The 13,488-nt window shown below is 40.6% G+C and overlaps 1 protein-coding gene across 1 annotated transcript in view; it reads left to right on the top strand.

Moving 5' to 3' along the window:
- PRKDC (protein kinase, DNA-activated, catalytic subunit) overlaps positions 1-13,488 on the top strand; it is an 84,486-nt gene that overhangs the window by 63,606 nt on the left and 7,392 nt on the right. The window contains exons 71-81 of the mRNA XM_058806045.1: positions 665-854; positions 1,947-2,121; positions 2,208-2,398; positions 4,870-5,050; positions 5,565-5,725; positions 7,096-7,307; positions 8,326-8,413; positions 9,174-9,317; positions 12,059-12,263; positions 12,802-12,869; positions 13,140-13,360. Coding sequence (XP_058662028.1) covers positions 665-854; positions 1,947-2,121; positions 2,208-2,398; positions 4,870-5,050; positions 5,565-5,725; positions 7,096-7,307; positions 8,326-8,413; positions 9,174-9,317; positions 12,059-12,263; positions 12,802-12,869; positions 13,140-13,360 — 1,836 coding nt within the window. The remainder of the gene's footprint in view (positions 1-664; positions 855-1,946; positions 2,122-2,207; positions 2,399-4,869; positions 5,051-5,564; positions 5,726-7,095; positions 7,308-8,325; positions 8,414-9,173; positions 9,318-12,058; positions 12,264-12,801; positions 12,870-13,139; positions 13,361-13,488) is intronic.

Below are 13,488 nucleotides of genomic sequence, written 5' to 3'. Positions count from 1 at the left end.
ACACTTCATGTGCTTTTTGAAAACCTTGGTCTCACCTTAAATTAGTAACAAAGGATGTGCCAAGTGCCACTTCAGAGTGTAGTGCTGTCCTCTGCTTTGAGTAACAGTCTACTAATGAGATGTGCTATTGAATTAGATAGGACTAGTTGTGGAGTAACAGGATTCAGCATGGCAATTCCTTTTCAAAAGGTGAGTGTTGTTGCTGATCTGTTCTGTAACACAGATTTCAGTGTTGGCATGTGTTGATGTGATAAACATTTGAATAGCAGGTTGACATAAAATACAGCCTGACACTCACACTAAATAATTGAGACTTCTTTTTTTGTTTGCATGTCTGTGAAGCTGAAATGCAAGTTATGGCTTGGTGAGCTTAGGGACTGTAGCTTGCACAAAGGAACTAACTAACAAAAAAATTCCACCCTGTAATGGACATTTTTCTAACACTAATCTTGCCAGTACAAGATCCTGAATGCTCTCAGGGTCAACCTGATCCCTGTTGGGAGTGTCCAGTCTCTGAGGCCTGTGTTTAGCCCTGCTAAAGGTGATAGCTTTAGTTTGACTTTTTTTATTAGCTTGGTTTGCTGTTAGGCAGATCAACACTTTGGAACATTCATTTCCTTGAATTTATACCAGAGTGATCTATAACCCTTTTGTTGTTGTGCAGGTGTTTCTTTCTTGACAAACTGCTGGAGAAACTTCCCTCAGATCAGGCCAATGACAGTATGGAGGTGGATGGAGAGTACAGTGCTGGTGACCAAATGGAAGTGGATCAACAGGGTGAAAATATTCACTCAATGATTAAAAGCTGCAAATTCAATATGAAAATGAAGATGATAGAAAGTGCCAGGAAACAGGTGAATATACTGTCTGATAGCTTCCAATTTGCTGAGAAAATACAAAGAAAAAGCTGGAAAAGCCTTTTAGATGGTCTTTGGTATCCTTTTGCCAGGGCAAACCTTGTCCCTTTTCGACCCTGCAGTCCAGGACATTTTGAAAGCTCAAGAAAGTCAGTTGCACAATGAAAGAAAACAAAAGGATAAATGTTAATTAAAAAGTTGATGATAATTTGTCATTACTGGAAATATGCCTGAAGTCCCCTTTGATCCACAGATGAGTTTGGACACTCTAAAAGGCAGATAAAGTATCTGAAATGTTTCAGTCTTTAAAAGAAGGGATGCTTGCAATCAAGCATTATGCTTCTTATTCACAAATAATTTCTTCTGTACAAGAAAACGAATTCTGATTGAATTAGTATAATTTGCTTCAATCAGCAATGCTGGATTTCTTCTTTTTCACTGTTTTCATTACTGATGTTAGTTAACTAAGGAACTAAAGTTAAGTGACTTAGAAATTTTTGGTTGAATCTGGCTGTTGAAATGACTGAAACAGTGTTTTTGATGGTGGGCCTTTGGTGTTTCAAACTTGAGACAAGATGAATAATTAAGTCAAGGTCTCCCATCTTCTGAGATGCTGCAGAAATCTGCAGTCATTTACAAGAGTTTGTTTTAAGCAATCTGATAAGCAAATATAACATTATTGGTTTGTTGACTACACACTCTTGAAGGAGTAAGTGAAAAATAAAATTTCCTTTTATGTTACTTCCGTGAAACTTCTGATCAAAACGCAAACATAAGTGATTTTCTTAATGCTATCTTAAATCAAGTTGTGTTTCCCATATGTGTTTGTATTGTAGAATAGTTAAATGTTTCTTGCAGCTGGAGTGATTTTCTCAGTTGTTTAAACCTCTGTTCTTCTCTATTGCTATTCAGACTTCTCCATTAGCAGAAATGTGGTTCTGAATATGAGACCCTGCAAGCAGTGAGCATCTCTGCCTTACTGCAACTTTACTTGTGTTACTTAAATCTTCTCATCCCTAATTTGGTTGTGGGCAGGTTTTAGTGCCTCTTCAGATATATGGTCTGAAAATTCTCTTAATGTGCCTACAGAACAGCTTTGCAGTGGCCAAGAAGCTCCTGAAAGACTTGCGCAAGGAAGCCAGGTGGAGGGAGGAGTGGCTGCTGAGGTGGAACTTCGCCTATTGCCGCTTCACTCACAGCAGCAGCCGCAGCCTGAGCTGTCCTGAGCGCCTGCTCTCAGTGCTGAAAACCATCTCCCTGCTTGGTAACAGCCTTTGCTTCTTCACCTTGTTTATTTCACAAAGTTGCTGTGTTGTCCAGTTATCAACTTTTGTTCTTGAATTCCAACAGAAGATACCAAATCTGACTATCTCAGCAAGAACATAACAGCCTTCCGAAACCAGAATCTTCTTCTGGGTACAACGTATCACATCATGGCCAATGCTCTTAGTCAGGATCCAAGGTGTCTTGAGCAAATTGAGAAAGAGAAGGCTGGGAAGATATCACTAATATCAGGAGAAAGCCTTGAGAACCCTAAAAAGGTAAATGAGAGGGGAAGATCCTTTAGTAATTTCAGTGTCATTATTACTACGGATTACTACTTCAGTATGGATACAGAGCATGTGAAACCTGTCTGCTATTAGCAGTGATTTGTCCAGCAACACCAGGTAGAGAAAGGGGGGGGAAAAAGCAAAAAGCAAGGCTGTGGTTGCTGTTTCTTCCAGGTTTTGCTCTCCTGGAGTTTGGCATCACTCTAACCTTTCTGAATAGGAGAATGTTATTGTGTTTCTCTGTACCTGGATTTTGAATGGAGGGGGAAGACAGTCACAGCATCTGCCTGCACAGTGGTGAGACAAGGCTTGGGATTCTCAAAGAATGCTTTGATTTCAGCTGGGCATTTGTGACCTGCTTCATGCCTCCACACTGTTCTCTTTAATAAAGAGATGTTTATAATACTGATACACTTATCTAGGTAATTTTAATGGAAGAAAAAAGTGGAATTTTTTTAAGGCAGAGCACATGCATGTTGTCTTTGCCTATTTTGGGTAGGTGTGCATTTGAAGAATAAAGTCCTAGACTGTGCTGCAACTAAAATTATATTTGCTGTCAGTTGCCCCACATGCTGTGGGGCATTGACTTCTTGTCTGTCAAATGGATTAAGAATTTGAAGTACCACTGCTGGCTTATATCTACTCATTTCTAAAGCCACCATGAAGACACTTACATATGGAATCATAGAATGGTTTGTGTTGAAAGGGACCTTAAAGATCATCTAGTTTCATCTAGTTCTGACCCCCTTTCCATTGGCAGGGACACCTTTCACTAGACCAGGTTGCTCAGAGCTCCATCCAGCCCGGCCTTGAACACATCCAGAGATGGGGTATTCACAACTTCTCTGGGCAACCTGTTCCAGCAGCTCACCACCCTCACAGCAAAGAGCTTCCTCCTAATATCCAATCTAAACCTACTGTCTGTCAGTTTGAAGCAATTGCTCCTTGTTCTACATGTCACTACATGCTCTTGTAAAAAGTCCCTCTCCCTCTTTCTTGCAGGATCACTTCAGGAAATAGGAACAATATTACTGTAAAACAAAAAAAAAGTTTTTAATTTGTGTTTTATCATTGTTAAATGTAAAGCAGATCAAGAAGAAATTCCTGTGAAAAAAGGTTTTAAATTTTCAGGTGTATAGAAATGTAAGCAAAAGCTTGAGTTTCGTTTATTAGCTAATTCTTAAGAGCATTCTTCTTTAGGCAATCTAAAGTATGAGGATAAAAGTTCTTCTGTGTCAGATGAGTAAGATTGTCATACCAGGTTTCTAAAAGATGAAGAAGCTTAGCCTTATTTTAGCTTACTCTTAAGCAGCAATCTGACCCTGGTAGTCTCCTTCCACCTACCTGACTTTTTAAATTCAGTTACAGCATTTAGTGTGTCCAGAAGGGCCAGGGAAGGGATTGTCCTGCTGTGCTTGGTAGTGGTGAGGCTCCACCTTGAATCCTGTGTTCAGTTCTGGGCCACTCACTACAAAAAAAACATTGAGGGGCTGGAGCATGTCCAGAGAAGGGCAGCAGAGCTGGGGAAGGGCCTGGAGCACAGGTCCTGTAAGGAGCAGCTGAGGGAACTGGGACTTTTTAGCCTGGAGAGGAGGAGGCTCAGGGAAGACCTCATTGCTCTCTTCAACCACCTGAAAGGAGATTGTAGTGAGGTGAGAGTTGGTCTCTTCTGCCATGTCCCAAGTGAGAGGGTGAGATAAAATAGCCTTAAGTTGTGCCAGTTAGGTTCAGATTGGATATTAGAATTTTTTATTTTTGTTTTTAATGAAAAAGTGGTGAGGTATTGGAGTAAGTTGGCCGGGTCGGTGGTGGAGTCACCATCTCTGGAAGTGAGGCATCTGGATGTGGCACTTTTAGATATGGTGTAGGGGTAATTGTGGTGGTGCTGAGTTCCCAGTTGGACAGATGATCTTGAAGGTCTCTTTCAACTTTCATGCTTCTGTGATTCTGTAAAGAATCCTGTCAAGTCACCCTTGCACGAGCTGCATTAGAAATGTATTATGAGTATTACTGTATTTATAGTAGAGAAAAAGGCATCAGATTCAAAATAGTTTGACGCATGCTTTTTTAACACAAATTCCAAGTGTAACTGTAGTGCAGATGTTGTAGATATGTCTTAATAGGAAAAGAACCTGAAAGTTTTATTACATTTTCTGTTAACTATTTCCAAAAGTTCCAGTAATGTTAACTTTTCTACAGTGACAAAAATTGCACTTAACATATCCAAAGATTAATCTAAGTTTATGTATTTCCATTGAAAATTGTGGAAACTAAAGCCCTGGAAATCACTGCTAGAAATAACATCCCAATTTTTTTCCTTTATATCAGCTGCTCAGAACATCTTAAAACAATTAAAGTTTTATCCACTCAAGACTTGCAACAAAGCTCCAGTTTCAGAAAGGATCGTTCAGTGCTACTTTAGCACTAATGTGTGTTTTTTTCCTCTTATGGTTGGATTTCAGGTGCTGGCAGGTCTGAACAAGAAGGCTTTTCAGTGCTTCAGCAGTGCTGTGAGGAGGTCTGAAGAGGAGGTGCAGTCCTCCTCCATGGACCACATGGACATGGTGGGAGTTGTGGATGCTTATCTGACTTTGATCAGCTTCTGTGACCAGTATCTGCGCAGGGAAGAGGAAGGCTTGCTTGGTTAGTCAGATTCCTCCTAAGCTTGTGAGGGGTATTTGTCTGTGGTCCATCAGCTTTTCCTGTACCCAGGAGGTCTCTGTGAGCAGCACAGCTTGAATTTCAGTGGAGCAGTTTGACCTCCAGTTGAGCATCATTTGTATGCCTTTTTTCACCTCCTCTGTTTCTGTAGCTTTGGTACTAGTGGCTCACTTGTAGTCTCACTCTTACTTGTGATAAATATATTATATCCAGCAACTGCTTCCCTTGTTCCTTCCCAGACCACAGCAGCCTTGTCTTTAAAGCAGGCAAGATACCAGCAGTGATGCAGCTTCCTGATAAAGCTAATCCTTACAGTCCCCAAGTACATGTGTTGCAGATGTGTGCAGTTTGAACAGATGGGAAGGAGAACAAAGTAAAAATACAAAATACACTTGATAAAAAAATACCGAATTGTAAAGATGAATGTTTGAGATGATCAAAGACGTGGAACAAGTGATGGTGTTTCTGATAATTCTTGTTTAATGTCTCTTGGCAGAAATTAACACTGTGGATCTGCAGCAGTTCCCAGCTATTGTGGTGGAGAAAATGATAAAAGCTTTAAAACTGAATTCCAGAGAAGCCAGGCTGAGATTTCCTAGACTGCTCCAAATAATTGAAAGATATCCAGCAGAGACATTGGGTCTAGTGACACGAGAGGTTAGTTGCTTCAATGTTTCTGCCAGCAAATGTTGCTGTAAATGAAATTTTAAAGGTGGGGGTGGGATACATAGAGAGGTTAGACTGTTAAGTTTTGCTTCAGGGAAATCAGATAAATTTTATGCCATCATTGTTCCTTGTCTTTTCTGTAACTTACTGAGTCTAATTAATGTGGACAGAAAATTTTTCTTGGAAATTTAGCTTTTTATCATTATTCTCATTCCAAATATTTGTTTGAAAGTTGCTGGAGAACAACTGTGGTATGCTTTGTCTTTTTTTTTTTCCTTCAGAACAATCTAAATGGGCTGACAAAGGTAGTTAGCATTAGGGTGAGGAATGTATCTTATTCCTGTAGACTGAGTTTCCTGTATGCAGGAAGCCAGCAGCTTTTCCAGTCTCATTCCATGTCATCCAGCTTTCCCTGTCCTTCTTCACATCAGAGATTACTGCAGCTTTGTCTTCCTTTGTATTTCCCACTTCCTTCCTTGATTCCTTCCTTCCACAACCTGTCTTTCCCTTGCCATTCCATGGCAGGATAGCGTAAGCCCGCCTTGCTGTGGTGGGACAGATAAGCTGAGACCTCTGTGACTTGTGCCTGCTCCTGCCTTTGCCTGCCTGTCCTTCCAAGCCCATGTCATTGTGCTGCTGCTCCCAGAGCAACAGGCCCTTTGAGTGGAGGAGCTCAAGTGAGGCAGAAGCTGGGATTCATTATCCCAGGGAACTGAGAAAATAGCAGAAATGGCTGAGGTGCACAAGGTGTGGCCACGGAGCAACACCAGTAGTTCAAACAGAACCTGACACAAGCTGACAAATCTCAATCAGAAAGGGAGTTCACCAGGCATTTATTTATCCTATCCTCTGTCTTTCTGTGAAATAAATACTGCCAATCTGATCTTGAATTCTATCAGAAGTGCTTAAAGATGAACAAAGGACAAAACTATATAAACAATAAGGAGTTTCAGTGTTCTCCTTCCTGGCATTTTTTTTTACTAAAATCAAGACTTTAATCCCGATGTGTCGGAATTGAATTCCTTAAGATTTTTGAGTTGTGTATATGTGATGATCAAAAATTACTGTATTGCATCCAGAGACAAAAGCCACAAGTTTGAGTGTAAAGCCTTATATTGATCAACTGGCTGCAAATCTTTATAATGGAAAACCTATTAAGCAGCAGTAGTGGTGGTAGTAGTAGTGATATTAATAATTAAATCTGTGCTTCATTGGGGGATGTTTAGCACACTTAGTGGACATTCTCTGCTTCCTTTTCACATTTCTCTGTCAGGCTGCACCACGGAGCAGTTTTGTTTGTTTTCTGTGTTTGGTGTTTTTGAGGAAGACCAAAGATGGAAGCAGTGTCTGTGTTTTTGCAGCTTTCTTCGGTTCCCTGCTGGCAGTTCATTGGTTGGATTAGCCAGATGATGGCACTACTTGACAAGGATGAAGCAGTAGCTGTACAACACACTGTTGAAGAGATTGCAAATACCTACCCCCAGGCACTCATCTACCCTTTCATGATCAGCAGTGAAAGTTACTGCTTCAAAGATACTGCATCTGGCTGCAAGAACAAGGAGTTTGTGGAAAGGTGAATTTGCAATTGGAGTAGCTCTTCTGTATGTTTTGTTTGCAGGAGTGGACAGATTCGTTTATTTTTCCTACACAAACCCTTTTCTTTAGTGAGCACGAGAAATATTAGAGGGTAGTCTTGAGTTTTTGTTTAAAGGCACAGAGAAATGCAACACATCAGCTCTGTCAGTGTCAGGCACACTCAGGTTGGTGGCATGAAACCTTATGAAGGGTTGGGAACATGTAGTCCCTAGGCTGTTGCAAGTTAAAAGTTTTCCCAAGATAAAACAAAAAGACCACAGAGAGACAACACCATTTTATTTGTAATTCTGTGGTATTGAACATTTATCATCCTTCTAATACCAAGAGGAAGCAGCTATGTTTAAGTAGAATAGATGCTCATACCAGACTTCAGAGAGGACAGTGAAATGGACGCAGGTTATCTTGGGAATGACAGCTCTTGGCTGTGGTGTTCTCTGCTTATTCAGTGTGCAATATGCATCTTCTCTTATGAGCTTTCCCTTGTCCCTTTTGGCAACACTTGCAGCAACACTTGAGTTAATCCCCAGACAAAAATCAGTTTCTATCCCACAATGCTGTAGAACCACTCCTAGAATTTTGGTTGTCTTTTTGCCTTTTTCTTAAATTTTATACATTTGCTGAATAAATTTTTGCTTCAAATAAAAATATTGTCATGTGTTTCACAGACAGTATCACCCTTCAGTAACTGTCATGACAGGGCACATGGTCTGGTCAGTGCCTGTATCTGTTTCAAGCATGCTTTCCACTCACCCACCAAGTTCCTATTTTCATAGGACATATAATTAAAAAACTGGGAGCTGTGTGGCACATTTAGTCAACATATAAACAGTCATGCAGCCCAAGAGGGAATTCCAAAGGAATCTTACCTACCTACACCTGAATTGTTCTACAAGATTCTTGTATATAGCAGACAGTGTAGATCATTGCTCATCTGCAGGCAAGGTGGTGATGGTAGTTCCCATTGCATTGTGATGCATTTTTCTCTTCTTTTAAAGGATCAAGAGTAAGTTGGATAGAGGAGGAGTAGTTCAAGATTTTGTTCGCTCCCTGGAGCAGCTCTCTAATCCTGTAATGATTTTCAAGGTAAAGTATATTTTTCCCCACTTCCTCTTCATTCCTCTCCCTCTGTTCAGAAGAGCAAATGCTGGGTGGAGCCTGAGACGGCTCAGTTGACACCACAGCCACAGGAAGTGGTTCAACTCAGCACCAACTGATGATGATGATGATGATGATGATGATGATGATGTTGAGGTGCTGTCAGCAGCTTTCACTGGTGATGGGCTCCCTCCCTTGTGCCAGCTGGATGTTCTGCTCCAGCCCTTTTCAGCTTTCCCCTTCAGGGTCTGTGCCCTGCCCCACAGTCAGTCTTCCTTAATCATTCTGAACAGAATTATCATTTGTGGCCATCTTTATAATTTTGGACTACTTGTGTTCAACTGCTTGTTTTCTTATGTCCTTTCCCTGCTGGGCATCCCTGTCTGTGTTCTGACTTGTTTGTCCAAATGATTCTTGTCCTGTGTTTTGTGCCACTCCTGGCCTCACAGAGGCTTTCTTAGCACTAAACACTAAACATAACTATCACAACTAAACATAACTAAAAACAGTAAACATAACTATAAACAGTAAACATAACTATCATAATAAAGTAGAAACATTTTATCAAGACACAGAACAAAAGGAAAATATTTCCACAGCCTTTTGGTTGCTCTTTCTTTTGGTCAAAAGACACATAGTAGTTGACTGTTAGTAAATACAATAATCCCAATGCAATCTGATTGGCCTACTGAAGAGCAAGGGTCAATAAATCTTTTCTTAGTACTCATCTATTTTCTTCTCTTTGCAGGATTGGGCTAAGGATGTCAGAAATGAGTTGTCAAAACCTCAGAGAAACAAAAAGAAGCTTAAGGAAATGTATGAAGGAATGTACAAGAATCTGGGAAATTTGGAGAGTCCTGGCCTTGGATTGATGAGGAAAAGGTTTATTCAGGTATATGTGGTTACTGGGTAGCGTTGGCATCGTGGCTTTTCTAGAAGGCAATATAAAGTGAAAAAAGGGAGCCAAATTACAGCTTTTACAGGTGCTGCAGGACTTGATGAGACTTGATCTAGTCAGGAGTACAGGACTGGGATTTCTTTGCTAGAAGCCATGGACTTAACATAGTTCACTTTCCACTTCTAACTGCCCTGCAGGGATAAATGTACTGTCTTACACAGCTTCCACCTCTCCTGTCCTGAATGTTGCCAGGTTCTTAGGACCTGAGCCTGTAATCATCCGTGGGAATCTGGCTTTGTTTTTTGTTCCCTGCTGCCAAGGATTTATGAGCACCTTAGGGAGTTTTGCTGTATTATACTTCTCAGATTCGCTGCCGATACGAAGTTACTCATACAGAAGAGTTACAACTATGAAGAACTAAAGAAAAGGCTTTACAAAACTGACTGAATTCCAAGGTGGTGAAAATCAGCATAGAAAATGAAGTGACACATGTGGCAAGAAAATGTAGTTACCCTAATATCATATAGAAATTCGGCATATTTTAGCTGACAACTGCAGTTCAAGAACAAAATCTTGATTTGTGATGGTTCCTTGAAAACATCAGCTGTGAAAACTCAAAGGTAGTCAAGAAAGAAAAGCAAACGTTCATCATTATTAAGAATAGAGAACTAAACATGGATTTGTACATTGGCATAGCAGCCTTCTCTCACTCTGGCTTCTTGAACATTATAGTCCTCGTCTGCGGTATTCTCAGCACAGATACAGTAAAATTGGATGAGGTTCAAAGTGGCAAGAATAATCAGAGGTGCAGAGTAACCACTGCACAAGCAACTTCAGCATTCCTCCAGCTGGAAAAGATGCAATGGTGCCAGATTCAGTGAAGCTCTTAACATCAGTCCCATGGTTGGACTTGGTGAACTTACAGGTCTTTTCCAACCCTAGCAATTGTATGATTCTGTCAGAAGCACCGAAAAGGAAGTAAATGCTCCATGGAAGTGGCAGGTTCAGACCAGTGAGAAGTGTTTCCTCATTCAGTGCACACTTAGGTGCTGAACTCCTGCTGCCGGGTGTTAGGTGCTTTCACAGGTTCAAATTAGCAAGCAGGCAATAGGAGGGAGAGAGGGCAGTGCTTTAAGAGCTTTAACATATAAATGCACACTCCCGGTACAGAAATCCCCGAGCTGCAAATTGCTGAGGGCAGGAGGGTGATACTCGTGTAGAAGGAGGTCCTGACTGTGTGCTTGTACTTTGTGTGCACAGCCCCGTGGCCAGGGCGGGGTGCATCCAGCTGTCTCCCGTTGTGGCCATCCTATGTCACATTAGCATTAGATAAACTCACCTGGCTGTCTGCAGGGAGATTCCTTCCCCATGAGTGGGAAAGGTGGAGGATGAGAGTAAGGTGGAGTCGGAGGAGGTGAGGTGATAATGAAGTAGAAAGGGTAATTGGGAGTTTAGGGGCACACTAGCCCTCTGAATGTGTTGCTGTGAGATAAGATGGGTCTTTGATGATAATGACTTCAAACTTAAGAGTGCGTGATAAGAATGTGCAGGATGTGCCGGTGACAGGGCTGGGGGTAGGGAGAGGGGAGCAGCTGTACAGGGTACATGCACAGCAAGGGACATAGCAGGCACAAGCACAAAGGCTGTTTGGATTACATGTGTGCCCACACCAAAGAAATTAAAAATCCATGGCTCTTTAAAACGCTGAAATGTGCAGTGTTAGAGGATACAGGGAAGAGCAAGGGACATGCTGAAGAAGGATATCAGGGTTGTTCCCCTATGGTAAAGGGAAGAGGGAGAGCAGAGAGTAGCTGCAGAAGAGAGTCAAGGTGATGGTGCACAGGCTCTGAAGTCTTTGCTTTCATGATGCATTATTATGAAGAAACAAGGTGTGCTGTGAAAATAACTGTACCATTTCTAGTGTCCTTGCTGTGGAAAAAAACAAGTTGTCTCTCTTGACTGACACATAAAATTGTTCTACTACATGGAGTACTTCAGGCTCATAATCTGGAAATAGATTTAGAGATAAAGATGTTTCTGACTGTAGCAGTCTCCTCCAAAGGATAATGTTTTTTGTATTTTCATTTACTTCAGTGAAATAGCTGTGTCTTCATAGCTTGGTAGAAAAATGATCAGGCAGTGAAAAAAACATCTTTCCAAGCCATTAATACCCAGTCCAAGAAGGAACATTTGGTTTTTCTAGAACTTTGAACTATGATTACGGGAGGTCAATTCAGTTAACTATTTGTAGCTAATACTTACTTTGTTCGTTAAATGGATCCGTGTCCAAAACTTTGCTCTTTTCCTATATCAGGATATTTAAAATAGTTTAAAATACGAGTTTATGCATTCTATGTCTAAAATTATTGCTAGGCAGTAATAAATCCACGAATAATAAATCCGATGGTAAATAAAACATGTAAAACATTTCATAGAGTCCCAGAATGATTTGGGTTGGAAGGGACCTGAAAGATCATCTGGTTCCAGCACCCCTGCCATGGCCAGGGGCTCTTCCCACTAGACCAGGTTGCTCGGGGCCCCTTCCAACCTGGCCTGGAACATTTCCAGGGATGAGGCATCCACAACTTCTCTGGGCAACCTGTTCTGGTTTATATTAAGAATTTCTTCCTAATATCAAGACAAGCCATGTATGTAGATAGGAAGGTGCCCTTTTCATGCTCTTGGGTAGTTTTAACCCTGTGTAAACAGAATTCCTTTCTATAAATTATTGTTAGGCTTTTGGGAAGGACCTGGATCATCATTTTGGCAGAGGTGGTTCAGAACTGTTGGATATGAGGACTAGTGACTTCAATGCAATTGTAACTTCTCTCCACTCAAAAATGATCAAAACCCATAAAGAACCTGGGAACCTCAAAGAATGTTCACCATGGATGAGCGAATTCAAAGCTGAGTTCTTGAGGACTGAACTGGAGGTTCCTGGTAAGTTCCTGTTCAGTGTCAGTGGTGAATTGCCCCTTACAAGAAAGTTGCTCTTGAGCTTATTTTTTATATTGTCTATGTGACCCTTCTTTCTGGCCTTAAGCTTTATCTGGCCTTACTTGAAATAATTCTATTCACTCATCTCTTAAATCCATTCTTAAGCTGTAGTACTGATTGGTAAAATTGTATCTAAGCTTGTATCTCTTACCTAAGAATTTAGTATTTTTCTAAAGGCCTGACTCCAGGAAATATGATATATAAATCTAATACATGTTTAAATCTAGTTTGAGCAAGATTGTGTCTTCTGAAACCAGCAAGAGCTCAATTCTAACAGCTAAACAAGGAGAGGGTATCAGTAATTCACAGATAAAATCATACTATGTGTATGTTGGATCTTTTTTATTCATTTAAAAATATTTTATTCATAGTTGTCATTCTACCAGTTTGACAAAACATTTGGATGTGTGTTCTGATGTTAAACACACTCTAAAATAACATCAGGCTATGTACTAATATTTTTTTTCCACTACCACTTCAGGTCAGTACGATGGAAAAGGGAAACCTCTGCCAGAGTACCATGCAAAAATCTCTGGATTTGATGAACGGGTATGTTTTTAAGATTGAGTCAAAATCCTGTGTGGTATAAATCTGTCTCCACGTAGCATTTGAAGAATTTGGCAGTAGCGGGGTCATTGCTTGTTTACACATCTTGCAGCATACAAAGAAAAGGCTGCAAGTGGGCATTTATTTTTCTATTATAATTGAGTAACTTGATTATGTCATCTAGGAATGACAGATATGCTTAATTCCAGCGATGATTCTGTAAGACCGAGTTTTCTGTCACAAATATTTTTCTTTTTCCTGTCTTTTTCCAAGATAAGTGTGATGGAATCCTTGAGGAAGCCAAAACGTATAACGATCCGAGGCAGCGATGAGCAGGAGTATCCTTTCCTTGTCAAAGGTGGCGAAGACCTGCGACAAGACCAACGCATTGAGCAGCTGTTCGATGTAATGAACATTATCCTTTCCCAAGATGCTACATGTAGCCAAAGAAATATGCAGTTAAAAACTTACCAGGTCATCCCCATGACAACAAGGTAGGCGTTTATCTTCAAGGGACAGAAATCTTTTTGTTAACATCTATTAGTTTTGGGATGTTGGAAAGTGAGAATTTTGCATGCCAGATTCAGATTGAGAGTGTTTTGTGCCTTGGCTTAATTCTTTT

The sequence above is a fragment of the Ammospiza caudacuta genome, chromosome 1 (assembly GCF_027887145.1).
Source record: "Ammospiza caudacuta isolate bAmmCau1 chromosome 1, bAmmCau1.pri, whole genome shotgun sequence".
NCBI lineage: Eukaryota > Metazoa > Chordata > Aves > Passeriformes > Passerellidae > Ammospiza > Ammospiza caudacuta.
The sequence above is the reverse complement of the archived record's forward strand: the minus strand, read 5'-3'. Positions and strand labels throughout refer to the sequence as shown.